The 18,819-nt window shown below is 40.1% G+C and overlaps 1 protein-coding gene across 8 annotated transcripts in view; it reads left to right on the top strand.

The window, feature by feature from the left end:
- DLC1 (DLC1 Rho GTPase activating protein) overlaps nucleotides 1–18,819 on the top strand; it is a 456,845-nt gene that overhangs the window by 218,853 nt on the left and 219,173 nt on the right. For all 8 annotated transcript variants that reach the window (XR_007514914.1, XR_007514915.1, XR_007514916.1 and 5 more), the window contains one exon: nucleotides 3,072–3,105. Coding sequence is in view for 5 of the 8 variants with exons in the window: in XM_049866099.1 (XP_049722056.1) it covers nucleotides 3,072–3,105 (34 nt within the window). In the remaining 3 variants the exon portion in view is untranslated. The remainder of the gene's footprint in view (nucleotides 1–3,071; nucleotides 3,106–18,819) is intronic.

The following is an 18,819-nucleotide window of genomic DNA, read 5'->3' as shown; positions in this document are numbered from 1 at the left end:
CTTAAAGAATCGTGAAGAAGGTGGTGAGATTCTAATGTAATTGACATTGGCTACATGAATTTGAAGTACTGGCATTGGCTATCTGAAGGCTAATATATTTTTGCTTCATAGACCAACTCATTGATTATAATTTTTATTAAATATTTTCTTATATATGTAAATTTTATTAAATATTTGCTTATATATGCTCTATTTCTAATCAAATAGAATCAAATTCAAATTGATTGAATTTGAAACAAAATCAAATTCAAAATCAAATTGGGAAAACCTAGTGGCATAGTGGTTAAGTGCTACAGCTGCTAACCAAAGGGTCAACAGTTCAAATCTGACAGGCGCTGCTTGGAAAGTATGGGGCAGTTCTACTCTGTCCTATAGGGTCTCTATGAGTCAGAATTGACTCTTCGGCACTGGGTCTGGGTTTTTTAGAATCAAATATGAAAAAGCTCTGTCACTGTTGTTGGTCGTGATTTTCAAAATGACATTCCATGTGTCCAAGTTTCCGAGGCCTTAGCTGTAAAGAGAAAGAGCTTAATTAGATAATTTCTAAATTTCCTGTGCCGATACTTCTCCACAGATTTTTATAATCTAAGTCAATATATTATTACTGTGGGACTTTTCCGAACTTCGCTCTTCTTTGTTTCAAAACACTCTGATTGGTTGGTGGTAGCTCAGAGGCAGCATGCCAATGGTTGTGGCTCCCATTGCTGATTGTGTGGCCTTGTTGAAGTGACTTCACTTTCTACCACTTCATGGGGTTGTTCTAAGGATAGGCTTAAAACTGAGCACTGCAAATACTAAGCGCCCAGCAAGTGCTCACTATTTTTATATTGAGGAACTTTCTCCATGAACATCCTTTAATCATCCATTTCCAACCTGATCTTTACAATCGTAGACTGTTTTTGTTAGGTGTTGTCCAGTCGGGTTCAACTCATAGTGACCCTATGTACAACAGAATGAAACACTGCCCAGTCCTCTACCATCCCCACAATCATTGCCATGCTTGAGCCCATGGTTACAGCCACTGTGTCAATCCACCTCACTGAGAGTCTTCCTGTTTTTGACTAACCCTCTACTTTACCGACCATGATGTCCTCCTCCAGGGGCTGATCCCTCCTGATAACATGTCCGAAGTATGTGAGACGTAGTCTCCCTATCCCTTGCTTGGCAATGTTACCCATTTGTTATGATCCACAGAGTCGAATGCCTTTGCATAGTCAATAAAACACAGGTAAACATCTTTCTGGTATTCTCTGCATTCAGCCAAGATCCATCTGACGTGAGCAATGATATCCCTCTTCTGACTCCAGCTTGAATTTCTAGCAGTACCCTGTCAGTATACTGCTGCAACCGTTTTTGAACGATCTTCAGCAAAATTTTACTTGAGTGTGATATTAACAATATCGTTTGATAATTTCTGCATTTGGTGGGATCACCTTTCTTTGGAATAAGCATAAATATGGATCTCTTCTAATTGGTTGGCCAGGTAGCTGTCTTCCAAATTTCTTGGCATAGGCGAGTGAGCATTCGTTTGTTGAAATATCTCAGTCGGTTTTCCGTCAGTTCCTGGAGCCCTGTTTCTCACCAGCGCCTTCATCACAGCTTGGACTTCTTCCTTCAGTATCAATTCCTGAGCATATGCCACCTGCTGAAATGATAGCATAGAAGACATAAAATCCAAACAGTTCATTTAGATTTCTAAAAGGCTTCCATGCTAACTTTATTTTATGCATAAATAACTGAAGTGAATGGCAGCCAAAAATCCAACTTCCTTAATTTGAAGACCAGAAAGAATTGATGCATTTGAATTAAAGTGTTGCAAAGAATATTGAATACACCACGGACTGCCAGAAGAACTATGAGTCGGAATCGACTCGACGGCACTGGGTTGGCCAGAAGAACACACGAATCTGTCTTGGAACAGTATAGCCAGAATGTTCCTTAGAAGCAAAGCTGGTGAGACTTGTTTCCTTACTTTGGACATGTTATCAGAAGGGGCCAGTCCCTGGAGAAGGACATCATGCTTAGGAAAGTAGAGATTCCGCAAAACAGAAGACCCTCAATGAGATGGATTGATACAGTGGCTGCAACAATGGGCTCAAGCATGACGATTGTGAGGGTGGCGCAGGACCAGGCAGTGTTTTGTACTTTCGTACATAGTGTCATTGTGAGTCAGAACCAACGTGACAGCACCTAACAGCAGCAACAACAATTTGTTTTAGGATACCTACAAACAGTAGAACAAGACAGTTAAGATTTAAGGCTTTTGAAAGTATGTAATTCAGAACTTTATTTTTAAATAATGATAGAAAAAAAAAATTTTTTTTTTTTTTGGTTCCTAGGAATTGAGCTTCTAAACCTTCAGATTTTTTGTTTTTCTTATTTAGAACAAGTCAGATGAAAAGGGGAAATTTATTTAAATTAGATTTAACACAAAGTATTAAATATATAATCTCATAGGTGGTACATGTGTATAGTAAAAATTGTGAAGATGATATTCACAGAGCTGAAATTTGGGAAGCACAAGCAGTTACCTTTTCCTGAGGGTCTCATATATACTTTATAAGGGTTAATAACTAAACTTAGTTCACTCGACAATCCTGTGGAGTAGATGTAATTATCCTTGTTTGATAAAGACAATTTGTTTAAAGACAATATCATTTAACGTAATATGGGTGTATGTTGGGGCCCTGGTGGCACAGTGGTTAAGAGCTCAGGCTGCTAACCAAAAGGTCAGCAGTTCAAATCCACCAGCCAGTCCTTGAAAACCCTATGGGGCAGTTCTACTCTGTCCTATAGAGTCGCAATAAGTCAGAATAGACTCAACGGCAACAGGTCAGGTTTTTGGGTATAGGTTGGGTTGAGTCTGTCTTCGGAAAAGAAAACAATGGCATACAATTACCACAGAAGGATCTAGGGGCTTTACTGACAGCTTCACAATCCTTATTTCTCTATTGTCAGGTTCTATTAATTTTTACTTCATTTATGGCACTTCATTTTATTTCAAATACTGTTAATTTGATGTTTCTTTCTAATAACAGTACAATATCATGGCTTTTTTTTTTTTTTTCCAGGCTATTTCAGGTATTTCAGAGAAAGAACAGGCTGGTAAGTTCGCATTTTGGTTATATTTTCCTTCTCATATATTTCAGAATAAAAATGCATTTTAAAATAGACTTTATTAAGCATCTGCAATATATTAATCTCATCAATCTCTGGATGAATTTCACTGCTAAATTTCTGAAAAAACAAATTGGTTTTACTTAAAATTTGAGGGAAAATATGTGACTCTAATGTAAACAGCACATTGTGGTAGAATAAGATGTCTGCTTCTGGATGCCTTCCCTATGACTGCAACTACATTTTTTTTTTCCTTAAGGGAAAGAATTAGATGTTTATTGACTAGGGAATGTTTTCTGGAAATCGGTTGTTAATAACTACCATGATTTGTTTTTTAATCTGAAGTAGCTTATTCAATAGTCCTAGAAAAACCTGTGCTGATCTTGATTTCTACAGTTTATACTATGCCATCAAAAATCTAAGTATGAAACAGTGTGAATAATTACACTGGATAAAAATATTATAATATGTTCTATGCTCTGTTCTATGACACTATAAAAAAATTTTAATAGTGTGCAAAAATGGATAAGAACTGATGAGAAACATGGAAATACGAGAAACTGGACTTGAGCTGAGGGAATTATGTGCTTTTTATCTTTCTCGTATTGTTTTATATGGTCTTTGTAATTAAAAAAAAAAAAGAAAGACACAGGGAGATTAAAAATGTATGTTACCAAATTTGAAGCATATCGCTTAGTTCTTGAACATTTGTGATTTTTAAGAGTCATATTAAAAGTTCATAATATCACTTACAAGAAGATAACATGATGACACGGTACCCTACACTAAAGCGTTAACGTTTAACGGAGATGGTCTCCTCCTACTTCAGTGATCTTATTTTTGTCACTAGATGGTTTTCACACAGAAGTTTTCATAGTTTGTATTCTTCTGTGAATTACCCTTTTCTTTGTGTTTAGGCTGAGTCTGGTTCCTTCCATTGAATATGTTGACAGGTAACCTTTCTTTCTGTTTTGTAACCTTTTAGAATAGAAAGAAAATATTGAACTGACATCATCTGATAATTCAAGAAAAAAATTGCACAATTTAACAATGTACTTGAAATATTAAACAAATTCAGATTACAGTTCCAAAGCCCCAGAACATCAAATAGACTGTGTTAACTATCTTGTAAGAGTGAGAAAGACATGTTCATGATGAGCGTATACATCACAAAGAAGAAATTTACCGAAAGTCATGCTTTATCTTGGACTGTGAAGTTCCCTGTAATGCCCAAGATTAGCTGCAACTTAAACAAAGGATGGAACAGAGCAAGTTGTCATCTTGTTCCAGAATTTCAGTAAATTCTTTCACACTCCAAGGAAAAAGTTAGGATGTGGATTCTTGGGTGGAGGTGGGGGCTGGGGGAGCGTTTGAAATGCCAGTGCTTGAGGGAACGGAGGGGCAAAAGGTTACCTTCTTCCTCACGTTTAGATGACTTCTATTTGGTGAAGAGATGCACTTTATTTTATCAAGCCTCTCAAATATATATTTTTTAAAACTTGCTAGTAAAACAATGGTCTAATTAAACAAAGAGCATAACTATAATTTGACCACCACTTTTTATCATAATTCTGGAATTTTTTTCTCCTCCACAACAACAAACTGTATGAAATTAACAGTCACGCTTTGTTTTACACTCTCTTTGAGCCATTTCTATACTGCTGAGCAAAATTAGGAGTTGGCAGAGGCAATTCACGGAGGTTCTGTAGATGATGTACAAAAAATAGGACTCCCTCGTTGGTTTACGTGACCTACCCAGGCCTCAGGTATCTGGATGCCACATCCCAGCTGAGATGCTTCACCCAGGATGGACTGAAATGAGCAGAACCTGGGGCCCTGGTGGCACAGTGGTTAAGAGCTGCAGCTGCTAATCAAAAGGTCGGCGGTTCGAATCCACCAGTCACTCCTTGGAAGCCCTATGGGGCAGCTCTACTCTGCCCTGTAGGGTCACTTTGGGTTGAAATCAACTCAACAGCAATGAGTTTGGAGTCTCCTGTACACGAAAACATTAGAACAGTTAAAATTTACTCTATGATGGATTTTGGTTTAGATTTCTTGAGAAAGTGCTGGTACGTTTAGGAGGAAATACAAAGAAATGATGTTTAAAAAAACAAAGTGAGTAACTTTATGTGTCAAGACAAAGCTATGTTTGAATATTTTATTAATGATGGTAAAAGATTTGACAAGTCAAGGGAGACTATGATTTATTTCAAAAGGTTTAAAAGGCCATAATGTCAAAGCAATCTAATTCCTGTATTTCTAAACTTCATTGAGCTCTATTTAAAATATTAAAAATATTTTGAGTGTTTGGTCTGCCAGTGGGAATCTCTTCATGCCTATCTGTAAGGATCTCCTTTTCAGCTTCCCCCAAACAGAGGAACGGGCAGGAAAGGGTAGGCCTCCTCTGGGGGTTAATTAATTAAGGTCTTAAATAGGATTAAGCTTCACACCCACCCTAAGGGCTGTCACTTTTTTCTGTCTTGCTAAGTGAATGTGGCCTATTGTTCCTTGTTAAGAAAGTCTATTTTTAATCTATGTGACCTCTCATTCAAGCAGACTGGAAGCAGCTCTGCCTGGCTTCGTGAAGCTCTGAATGAGATCATGTTGGGTACATTCTTTTAATAATTTGTGAGTTGCAGTTGTGGCCTTCCCTGTGCGTGGTTTTAGCAGCCATCTTCTATTCCGATCCTTGTTACTATGTAAAGACAGTCTGGTGGGATCAGTTCTGATGCTTGTCTCCCACCTCGTGACGACAGAAATCTCCAAGGGAAAACAGTTTGGGCCCAGCCTCCCATGGCTTCACCCATTCCATAAATATTTCCTCAGCAGCGTCACACACAATCAACAAGAGCGATCTCTTCCCTGAAGGAATGCAAGCTCCAGTTCAGAATAACCCATCTGGCCTTCTCTTCTCAAATGAAAATTTCTTAACCGAGCTTATTCAGAAAGCCTCCTGGAAAATAATAGAATTAAAATATTGTTTTCAGGAAATTCTGTATCAGAACTAAGCACTGTTAGAACCTGAAGTACAGCCTACCAATTTTTTTTTTTTGTGGTATATATATATATGTATATATATTATGTATATAAATGTATATAAACCAAAAAACCCACTGCTGTCGAGTCGATTCCGACTCATAGCGACCCTATATATATAAAAAAATTATATACGCATATAAAACAAAAACCAAACCCATTGCCATCAAGTCAGTTCTGACTCATATCAACCCTATAAGACAGAGTAGAACTTCCCCATAGGGTTTCCAAGGAGTGGCTGGTGGATTCGAACTGCTGACTTCTTGGTTAGCAGCCTGAGCTCTTAACCACTGTGCCACCAGGGCTCCATGTTGTTGTTGTTGTTGTTAGGTGCCGTTGAGTTGGTTCCGACTCATAGCGACCCTATGCACAACAGAACAAAACACTGCCCGGTCCTGCGCCATCCTTACAATCGTTGTTATGCCTGAGCTCATTGTTGCAGCCACTGTGTCAATCCACCTGATTGAGGGTCTTCCTCTTTTCCGCTGACCCTGTACTCTGCCAAGCGTGATGTCCTTCTCCAGGGACTGATCCCTCCTGACAACATGTCCAAAGCGTGTAAGACACAGTCTCGCCATCCTTGCTTCTAAGGAGCATTCTGGTTGTACTTCTTCTGAGATAGATTTGTTCGTTCTTTTGGCAGTCCATGGTATATTCAATATTCTTCGCCAACACCACAATTCAAAGGCGTCAACTCTTCTTCAGTCTTCCTTATTCATTGTCCAGCTTTCACGTGCATATGATGCGATTGAAAATACCATGGCTTGGGTCAGGCGCACCTTAGTCTCCAGGGTTACATCTTTGCTCTTGAACACTTTGAAGAGGTCCTTTGCAGCAGATTTACCCAATGCAATGCATCTTTTGATTTCTTGACTGCTGTTTCCATGGCTGTTGATTGTGGATCCAAGTAAAATGAAATCCTTGACAACTTCAATCTCTTCTCCATTTATCATGATGTTGCTCACTGGTCCAGTTGTGAGGATTTTTGTTTTCTTTATGTTGAGGTATAATCCATACTGAAGGCTGTGGTCTTTGATCTTCATTAGTAAGTGCTTCCTCTTCACTTTCAGCAAGCAAGGTTGTGTCATCTGCATAACGCCCGTTGTTAATGAGTCTTCCTCCAATCCTGATGCCCCATACTTCTTCATATAGTCCAGCTTCTCGTATTATTTGCTCAGCATACAAATTGAATAGGTATGGTGAAAGAATACAACCTTGACGCACACCTTTCCTGACTTTAAACCAATCAGTATCCCCGTGTTCCGTCTGAACAACTGCCTCTTGATCTATGTAAAGCTTCCTCATGAGCACAATTAAGTGTTCTAGAATTCCCATTCTTCGCAGTGTTATCCATAGTTTGTTATGATCCACACGGTCAAATGCCTTTGTATAATCAATAAAACACAGGTAAACATCCTTCTGGTATTCTCTGCTTTCAGCCAGGATCCATCTGATATCAGCAATGATATCCCTGGTTCCATGTCCTCTTCTGAAACCGGCCTGAATTTCTGGCACTTCCCTGTCGATATACTGCTGCAGCTGTTTTTGAATGATCTTCAGTAGAATTTTGCTTGTGTGAGATATATATGTGTGTGTGTGTATATATCAGAATTAATCACACATATACTGCTTTGCTAAAAGCAAATTGACTTTAAGGTATTATTGATATTTATTGTATCCATTTTGTCCCTTCTAATTTACTCCTTAAACACCCTCTAGTAACTACAGTCATTTAAGTCATCATTAACTTCCCAAACACCAACCATAATGGGCTATTTTCAACACGCATCCTGCTTGGCAATTTTGTGGCATTTGACCACTCCTCAGATATTCCCTTAATTTCCAGGATAGCATTCTCTCCTGGTTCTCCTGCTCTTAGTTCGCTATCACCATGGCTGAGTTTTCCTCTATATTAAACTTCGATGTACTTTAGGTTTCTGTCTTTTGTTACCTACTCTTGCTGGATGATCTCGCTCAAAAGTTTCAACTGATAATCTACAGGAAAAAAAAAAAAAAGAATCACACAAGCATCGTTCTGTGTCATTTTGTCCAATTCTGTTATGCCTCTAGCATCTGTATGCCCCTAGAGAGCGGGCCCAAACCAGCACTATATTCTGCAGCACACCTGCTTCCTATCTGTGCGTCCTTGAGCACATTACTTAACTTCCTCATGTCCCTCATTTCTAGAACATAAATAAAGAACCTGCCATTGTTGTTGCAAGGGAATAATGCTTGGCACAAAATAGGCCCTGAAAAATGGTGTAGCCGGTTCTTAAGATAATTAGTTGTGCTTATAACCAGCTTTGCGGACAGGCTAAGTAAGCATTAACGGTGTCACTGTTGCCAGTGTCTGCTCCAAGACTTCTCCCACGCACCCTCAGAGGACTGATTAAAAGCTAAGCCACTGTCCACATGGAAGAAAGAGATCACTTTCTCAACAAGCCCTGTGAATAAACCAGACAAAGGTTATCACAGCGTAGGCAGAGTTGGCCACCTCATTAGCAATTCTGTTCATTATCAGGCTAAAATTCTCTCTTGTGAATAGGTGTACTTCGATTATCACAAAAGATTAAAAAAAGAAACCAAACCCATTGCCATCGAGTGGATTCTGACTCATAGCGACCCTATACAACAGGGTAGAACTACCCCATAGAGTTTCCAAGGAGTACCTGGTGGATTTGAACTGCCGAATTTTTGGTTAGCAGTCATAGCACTTAACCACTACACCATCAAGGTTTCCTTCATGAAAGATTAAATAATCAAGGTTTCCTTCATGAAAGATTAGCCCCTGAGAAATGTATTCTCCATATCCCATTTTCCTGTGACTCCATATCCCAAGTCCCAGGGGTAACCGGATCCTATCTACCCAGCAACTCAACTAAATGTCTGAGTTAACCTGCTGCTCCCACCCTCCCTCAGCCTTTGCGCACAGCCCTGTCCACACTATCTTCCATCACCCCTCGTCCATTCCCATTTCCACCGCTTTTATTCAGGGCTTCGTTTCCCACCCGACTAGCACAACAGCTTCCAACGCTGTTTTCCCTGCCTTACTCTGTCATTAGGCCAGTCCACTCTGTACACTGTGGTCAGACTCATCTTTGAGAAAGACAATCTGATCATGTTGCATCCTGCTTTTAGGTTTTTTTTGTCTCCCTATTGTCTACAGAACAGACTTCCCTGCTTGCCATAGCTGGTCCTTTATAGTCTGGATGCAGTATAAATTACTGTGCTGGATACCTCCATTTTGCTCCTCAGATTTACCCTCTACCCTACTTCTGTGCCCTGCGATGCTGAGCGAAAAAAAAAAAAAAAAAAAAAAAAACTCATTGTCGTAGAGTCAATTCCGATTCATAGCAACCCTATAGGACAGGGTAGAACTGCCACATAGGTTTCCAAGGAGCACCTGGTGGATTCGAACTGCTGACCTTTTGGTTAGCAGCTGAGCTCTTAACCACTGTGCCACCAGGGCTTCGTGTGTACTAAATCAATGGACATTCTTCCTTTCTGTCGTCCCCATTCCACCAATGAGGGGCCTGAGCAGAAGACTCAGGGAGGGGGCAGTGGGACAGTGAGGTTGGGACATTTATGTCCCCTGGCTGCCTCACTAGCGATCACCACTGACTTTTTTCAAGGGGCCCTTTCCAGGTTCTGAAACCATTCTTGGCTCTTGGCAAATCAGGCTTAGAGGTTGGACCGTTGGTTTCCCTGAACCAGTTGCTGTCTAGTTGACTGTGACTCACGGCAACCTCGTGTGTGTCAGGACAGAAGTGTGCTCCATGTGGTTTAATGTGAGTGTGGGAGAAGGAATGAGGAGTGTCTTGTTGATTGCTGTTGAGTGATTCCAACTCGTGGTGACCCCACATGTGCGGAGTAGAACTGCTCCGTAGGGTTGTCAAGGCTCTGCCCTTCCAGAAGCAAATCGCCGGGCTTGTCTTACGAGGCACCTCTGGGTGAGTTCAAACCACAATCCTTTGGCTCGTAGTCGAGTGCTTCACCATTTGTACCACCCAGGAACTCCCATAGGGTTTTCAGTGGCTGATTTTTTGGAAGTAGATTGCCGGGCCTTTCTTTGAGACATGTCTGGGTGGACATGAACCTCCAACCTTTCGTTTAGCAACCAGGTGCATTAACTTTCTGTACCAACAAGGAACTCCTTGGGTTCCCTGTTGTTGTTGTCATTGTTGTTAGGTGCCATCCCGTCAGTTCCAACTCCTAGCGGCCCTATGCACAACAGAACGAACCACTGCCTGGTCTTGTGCCATCCTCACGATCACTGTTGTGCTTGAGCCCCTTGTTGCAGGCACTGTCAATCCATCTCGTTGAGGATCTTCCTCTTTTTCACTTACCGTCCACTTTAACAAGCGTGATGTCCTTTTCTGGGGACTGGTCTTCCTGGTAACATGTCCAAAGTATGTGAAACGAAGCCTTGCCATCCTTGCTTCTAGTGAACATTTTGGTTGTACTTCTTCCAAGATAGACCTGTTCATTCTTCTGGCAGTCCGTGGTCCGCCCAACATTCGTCACTAACACCACAGTTCACAGGCATCACCCCTTCCTTGGTCTTCCTTACTACCTGCCCAGCTTTCACACGCATGCCAGGTGACTGTGAGCACCAGAGCTTGGGTCGGGGCACCTTAGTCCTTACGGTGAGATCTTTGCTTTTTAACACTTTAGAGAGGCCTTTTGTACCACATGGCTGTCAGTTTGACACACTGTGGTGGCTTGCATGTTGCTGTGATACTAGAAGCTTTGCCACCAGTATTTCAAATACCAACAGGGCCACCCGTGGTGGACAGGTTTCAGCAGAACGTCCAGACTAAGACAGACCAGGAAGAATGACCTGGCGGTCTACTTCTGAAAACATTGGCCAGCAGAAACCTCATGAACATTGGGTTCCTTACACCTTTGTGAATAGTCCTGTTATTAAGGTGCCCTTGTAGTGCCCGTGTGTCTTCCATCTCCCGCTAGGAGCCTCTCCGATATGCTGCCGATATCTTTTCTTCTTTCTATTCCTTTTGTTGTTGTTGTTGGGGCGGGGCGGGGGGGAAGTGTTTAACCACGGTCACCATGTCCAGCCACAGAGCCCTTCGATCTTTCTCTCGTCTTTATCTTCCCACTTCTGCCTAGAACTGAGCTGTTCTTTTAAAAACAGAGGTGATAGGTAGGTAGGTAGATAGGTAGATAAGTAGGTAGGTAGATAGATAATATTGATAGATTATATAGTTAGATTAGATAGGTAAGTAAGTAGGCAGGTAGGAGGTAGGTAGGTAGATAGATTAGATAGATAAGTAGAGAGATTGGTAGGTAGGTAGGCAGGTAGGTAGGTAGGTAGATGACTTATTCAGAAAAAAATATGGGCCATGTTTTTCTTCATTCTAAATGAAAATAATTTCATTTAATCTCCTGGAAGAGAAAAATATCTACTTTTATAATGTAGAACGTGTTCTCTGTTGAATAGAAGAATGTAACTTAGAAAACGAGCATTGTATCTTAGTCACCGAAGTGTGACTCTGAGCACATTTGAAAAGTAATAATTTAGGGTCCACTATTTAATCTCTCACTCTGAAATTAAACCACAGAACTCCTCACACATTTTATCAGGCCACTTGGCAGCCCATGGAAAATGGGCCACTGTCATTAGGCAAAATGGCCTGTTTTTATCCTCTCTGTCTTGAAAAATCCTTTCTTTCTTTTTTTTTTTAGGTCCAGCAGTAATATAGCCTCCTTAATAAGTTATTTCCCAGGCGGAATTCATCATTGATCCTTCTGTGCTCCTAAAAATCTCTATGCGCTCTTTCTTACAGACGTTATTATCTTGCTTAGCTGTGTCCCCTTCCGTAGGCCATGAGCTTTTCTAGGTCAGGAATGCTGTCTTCGTGTCTCCTGTAATGAGAACAGCTGATAGCACATAGCAGGTGTTCTATAAATATGTATTAATCAATACATTGTAATTATAAAGATGTGGTAGCTTCAATCTTATTTAGAGTTCACATGGTTCTAAACCTTATTTAATTTTTCCCCCCAACTCCCTCCATTCTCCTACTATCCCACGACTCCCAAGTATCTCAGCCAGATAATTAGTTAATGGTGTTGTTTGAAGATCTCTCCCATACAAATGTGGAACAGGTGTTTCTGAGAAAGGTGACTCAGAATCTGGCTTTGGTTGTGTCCCTTTGTCATTTTTTCTTAGAATGTTTGTTTTCCTGCCTCAAGGTTATTTGGTCAACCAGAAAATGTTAAAAATCGAGATAATGAATTATTATACCCTGAAACCCTTGTGAAAGACAGCTTTCAGAAGCCTATAACAGAGCCACAGTCTTTGCAAACTTGGCGTTGTGGCTATTAAGGCAGAAAGTGGAAATCAAACACTTCTTTGTGGCAGATGTGTGAGGGGAAAATTTCAAGGTTTTCATAATTTCATTCTAAGCTTGTAAACGCACTGAATAACAAAGCCTAGACTTGGAGAATTTTGGGCTCATTTTCTTGGCTCCTTCGGTCATAGAAAAGAGAAACGCAGATGACGAAAGAAAAACACTGAAATAGAAAGACAGTTCCCTTTTTCCAGTCTGATCATCATTGTTTCGATTCAGAAAGCGCCCATGTGTTCTACTCTACTCTCAGTCAAGTTCCAGTATCTACAGAGCCAAAGGGATTCCAGGGTCCTCCTTTGGAAGAGTCTGCCCGATGTTATGTCCCCATCAGAGAACCATGATTCTGAGTCATACTGCTTTTAGTATTGTGTCTCCCACTAGACTGTGAGCATCCTGAAGGCCAGGATTTTCTTTCATTCCGCTTTGTACTCCCAGGCCTCGCGATACTGTAGTTGCTGATGTTTGACAAGTGAATGAATAAATGAGATCATTTAAAAATCAGCAAATGCTTTACACTGTACATATGATACTTCCAAAGCCAAATGTAGAACCTTATCACTCTAAGTGAGGCTCCTCCTGGAACTGCGAAGACCCCCAGCTGTTTTGTAGGGTTCGGCAGGGTCTGAAAATTCTTTGTCTGGCCAAGCTGGGCTTCAGCCAACATTCCAAAGTCCTTATACCCTTTCACTCTCAGAAAATGTATTTCATTATTTTTATACTAAGGGCTTATAAATACTCACTTGCTTCACTTTTTTTAATATTACGGTCTCTGACTCGCCTTCTTTTTTATGAGGAAGGAATTTAGGGTGTGCCTGCTCATAACCTCTCAGTTTTTCTGAAACTTAATGTAAACTAATCCATGAAAAGTTGGCTGTGGTTGACCGGGCCGTTGAGAGGAAATACATTAGATTTCTGGTATGAAGGAATTTGTGAAAAAATATAAGTAAACTATTCTTAAATGCCAAAGACCTTGAATTCACAGGATATTTTTCAAGGCGGATAATTTTTGAAATGTGTTTTTTAGTTTCTTAATGGGTATTTTAGCTAGTACCGAATAGGTAAAACGAATCTACTCTATCACCAGAACCAATCGAACATATTTCATTTTTTCACAATTATATTTCAAGCCACACAGGCATGTGATAATTTCTCTTTTAACAAGTTTCAACTTAAATGTTACCTCCTTTACTTGGAGCGGGTTCCCAAGTGTCTGTAGCTGAAAGTAGTACTTCATTGGTATCTTTCTATGGAATTTAGCCATTCTTTTGATGTATTTTCCACCATGCATCTGTCAGTTTATCATGATAAATGGAAAAAATACTCTAGTTGTCATGGATTTTGTTTTGTTTGAATCTACCCACAATCAGCACCCATGGAAGCAGCAGTCAAGAAATCAAACGATGTACTGCACTGGGCAAATCTGCTACAAAGACCTCTTTAAAGTGTCGAAAAGCAAAATGTCACTTTGAGGACTAAGGTGCGCCTGACCTAAGCCATGATATTTTCAGTCACCTCATATGCATGCAAAAGCTGGATGACGCATAAGGAAGATGGAGGAAGAATTGAAGCTTTGAATTATGGTGCTGGTGAAGAATATTGAATATACGATGGACTGCCAGAAGAACAAACAAATCTGTCTTGGAAGAACTATAGCCAGACTGCTCCTTGGAAGAGAGGATGGCAAGACTTCGTCTCACATACTTTGGACATGTTATCAGGAGGGATCAGTCCCTGGAGAAGGACATCATGACTGGTAAGGCACAGCGTCAGTGAAAAAGAGGAAGAACCTCAAGGAGATGGATAGACACAGTGGCTGCAACAATGAGCTCAAACATAGCAACAATTGTGAGGCTGAGGCAGGGTCAGGCAGTGTTTCGTTGTATTGTTCATAGGGTTGCTATGAGTCGGAACTGACTCAAAGGCACCTAACAACAACAAATAATGTATTTTGTTCATGAATTATCTTCTGCATCATGCTGTGAGCTCCTTCAAGGTAGAAATCCTCCATTTCGTCTTTGTCATCCCATACCTAGTGTGGAATCTTGCGTAGAACATGTGCTCAGGAAATAGATTTGAGTCAATCATATACCCAACAACTCATGCAGGCACTCAGTTCATCTCCAGTCTATCAGTGACCAGGACTGTTCACGACATTTGAAGAGCTTAAGATGTCTTCCTCCAAAGAGTCTGGTGCACATTTTGCTCTTCCCATTACCCCTTAGAAAGAATGGCTGTAAGCAGTATATCTGAACGGGTAGATGGAACTATCAGGCCAGGCTAATGAGCCTGTTTTGCAATTTCAATATTTTGATAGCTATTGATCTTTAATCAATAGAAAAAAATTAATCTGTCATCTTCAGTCTTTTATGAAGAAAGACAATTTGTGAAACAGGTCCCTTTCAGTTTTATTTAGAAAGCAGTAGAACTCCCATTTAGTTTGAAAATAATATCTGACCATTTCTCAGATGTCTTCAAATCTTTACCTTTATAGGATTTCCAGTGCGCGGTTTGCAGTTCAGTTACTTTTATTAATAATCTGACTATATATACACAAGTATGTACCCACAAGATAATTGTACATTGATTGTGGTTTCTTTGGAGAGGCACATTTACTTTGGGAAGTTACATGGAACAAGGTATTTTTTTGACCTGTCTGAATATGAAAGGTCCTACAATTCTGCTGGCATAACTTTATTTTTCTTCTCTTATTGACTCTCCATTGCTTTGAACACTTTGTTTTTCTATATGCAAGAGTTTGCGATCATTACCTCTTCCAGAGGGATCCATTGACATTTCTATTGTAGAACTAAGATAGGATTTTGAGTGACAGTTTATCTAAGTAGGAAACCCAAAGAAGTTTTTAAAAATCATAGCAAGGTAACCAATATCAAAGAAAAGGCTGGTGTCCATCTATTGTTTCATGCAAGCTATGTGGAAACCAGCCTAGCTAGTTCAGGAAAATAGTGGATCATGGATTTAAGAAGCCTGTCTTTCCTCAGCACTGTTATCAGAGAAAAAGGATCTCATAGAGTTCTTACAGTGCTGCTTAAGCAAAATGGTCCCCCCAGAACCCTCATGCACTCACCATAATGGAGTTTTCCTTTTTTCTTTTAAAATTTCCTATGAGTAAAGAGATAATGGTGATGGCTGCCCAGCATGATGGATGTAATTAATGTCACTGAACTGTACCTGTAAAAAATGTTGAAATGGCAACTGTTTTGTTCTATGTACATATATATACCACAATAAAAAATTCCCTAGAATTTTGAGCTTCCCAAGAAAACACGTTCTAGTAATTCCTAGCTGCTAAAGTTATAAACCTCTCCTTAATGTAAATCGTAATTCTTTCCTATAAATTAGAGGAAACAGAAAACATGGAGGTTGACAGTACAGTTAATCACTCTCTTCGATCACTCTCTTCGATCCTCCTACCTTTTTAAGTCTACAGTCTGTTTGGATGTATTTATCCAAGTTAAGTGTTCCCCCTACTATCATGCGATTTCCTTGAAGGCAGACGTCTTCCCTGTATTTATGTAATGCCAGACTAATGGCAGGATTTTGACTAATGTTTGTTGAATGAATGACTGAGTGAATAATAATACAAGCATTTCCTCTGTGCCTGCACTTTCTTAAGCACTTTATAAGCAAGAACTCATTTAATCCTTTTAATAGTCCTATGAGGTAGGTGTTACTATTTTCCACAATATGGAGATGAGGACTCAGAGAAGTCATATGATACCCAAGATCACATAGCTAGTAAGAGACCAAGGCAGAGTTCAAACACAAGCAACTCAGATCAGAATCCATGCTTTTAACCACTATGCTGTATGTAGTGGTTAAATGCCAAGACTCCTCAGGCTGATAAATAAATTTTCCCATAATCTGGCCTTACCCTTCCTTTCCAACCTTATCTCCCATCCTCCTCTACCGTGGGCCTTCCGTTGTAACCATAGTAACAACCTCACTTTTCTTCTGAATTTGCTTCTCCATAACTTGACCTTTGCTTCTCCTGTTTCCCTTCCAGAAACCATCTCCCTTGTCCCCCAAGGACTCATCCGGGTCCTACCCTCACTGTGAAGCCTTCCGGGACACTGCTTGCCTACGTTAATGTCATTCGTTTTGAAATGATACAACAACAGCATATATAGTCTCTACTGGTCATTTTCACACTTAATCAAATATGGACGTCATAGTCCTTTTTTTTTTCTTGTCATTGTCCTTCGAATGTTTTGTCCCAGCCTTACCTCACAATAGTGTTTTAAGCATCTTTTTATAAGTCACTTACCTCAGTCCTAAGCACGTAAAGGGGGCTTGTTTAATACATTTTTAAAATAAAAACTTTTTTAAAAAATGTATTGTGTTTTAGGTGTTTTAGCACAGTTTTTCATTCAAAAATATATACATAAATTGTTTTGTGACATTGGTTGCAATTCTCACAATGTGTCAGCATGCCTTCCTTTCCCTTTCTACCCTGGGCTCTCCATGTCCATTCATCCAGTTTTCCTGTCCCTTCCTGTCTTCTTGTCTTTGCTTTTGGGCCTGTGTTGCCCATTTGGTCTCGTATACGTGACTGAACTGAGGAAATGTTTCTCACGTGTATTATGGTTCGTTCTATAGGCGTGTCAAATCTTTGGCTGAAAGGTGGACTTCAGGAGTGGCTTCAGTTCTGAGTTATCATGGTGTCCAGGGGCCATAGTCTCAGAGGTGCCTCCAGTCTGTTAGACCAGTAGGTCTGGTCTGTTTTTTGTGAATTTGACTTTTGTTCTACATTTTCTCCAGCTCTGTCCGGGACTCTCTGTTGTGATCCCTGTTAGAGCAGTTGGTGGTGGTAGCCAGGCACCATCTAGCTTCTCTGGGCCCAGGCTGGTGGAGGCTGTGGTTCATGTGGTCCATTTGTCCTTCAGACTAATGTTTTCCTTGTATCTTTGGTTTTCTTCACTCTCCTTTGCCCCAAGCATGATGGGACCGGTCGATGTATCTCAGATAGCTGCTCACAAGCTTTTAAAACCCTGGATGCTGCTCACCAAAGTAGGATGTAGAACATTTTCTTTCTGAACTATGTTATGCCACCTGGCATAGATGTCTCCTGAGACTGTGGACTCCAGCCCTCAGCCCCAGCAACTCGGTCCCTCAAGGTGTTTGGATGTGTTAGAAGTTTCTGTAGCTGTGCTGACTTCACCTGTATTGTGCATTGTTTTTTCCTTCACCAAAGTTAACACTTGTCTACAATCTAGTTAGTGATTTCCCCTCCCTACCCCTCCACTCCCTCATAACCATCAAAGATTGTTGTTGTTGTTTTTCCTGTATGTAAACGTTTTCTTGGTTTTTTATAACAGTGATCTCCTACAATATTTGTCCTTTTGTGACTGACTTATTTCACTCAGCATAATGCTCTCCAGTTTCATCCACGTTGTAAGATGTTTCACAGATTGACCATTGTTCTTTATTGTTGCATAGTATTCCATTGTATGTACGTACCATAATTTGTTGATCCATTCATCTGTAGATGGACACTTAGGTTGTTTCCATCTATAAAAATCTAAAAAAAAAAAAAAACTCTTAAATCAGAAAATATGTTAAACTATCCACTAATGTTAATTTCTGCCCTTTCTTTTATAGGCAAAAATGTCTCTTTTCTTAACCATTGATTTTAATTACTTATCAAAAGAAAAATACTACTGCAAAATGTGTTAGCAATAGCTATTATTTTTGCGTACCTACTTTAAAATGTTAAAATGCAAAGATGTCACTTTGAGGACTAAGGTGTGCCAGACCCAAGCCATGATATTTTCAATCACCTCATATGCATTCGAAAGCTGGACAATGAATAAGGAAGACCAAAGAAGAATTGATGACTTTGAGTTATGATGTTGGCAAAGACTATCAAATATACCATGGACTGCCAAAAGAACAAGTAAATCTGTCTTAGAAGAAGTACAACCAGGGTGTCCTTTGGAAGTGAGAATGGCAAGACTTTGTCTCACATACTTTGGACATATTATTAGGAGGGACCAGACCCTGGAGAGGGACATCATGCCTGGTAAGGTGGAGTGTCAGTGAAAAAAGGAAGACCCTCAACAAGATATGTTGACATAATGGCTGAAACAGATGGGCTGAAACATAACAACGTTTGTGATGATGGTTCAGGACCAGGCAGTGTTTTGTTCTGTTGTACTTAGAGTCCCTATGAGTCAGAACCGACTCAGCGGCTCCTAACAACAACACACTATATATGGCTGAGAAGAAAGCTAGGTTCTTTTTCTGTATTATCTTTAATACTCACTAGGCTAAAAAA

Source organism: Elephas maximus, chromosome 22, assembly GCF_024166365.1.
Source record: "Elephas maximus indicus isolate mEleMax1 chromosome 22, mEleMax1 primary haplotype, whole genome shotgun sequence".
Taxonomy (NCBI): Eukaryota; Metazoa; Chordata; class Mammalia; order Proboscidea; family Elephantidae; genus Elephas; species Elephas maximus.
This window is presented reverse-complemented; position numbering and strand designations above follow the sequence as displayed.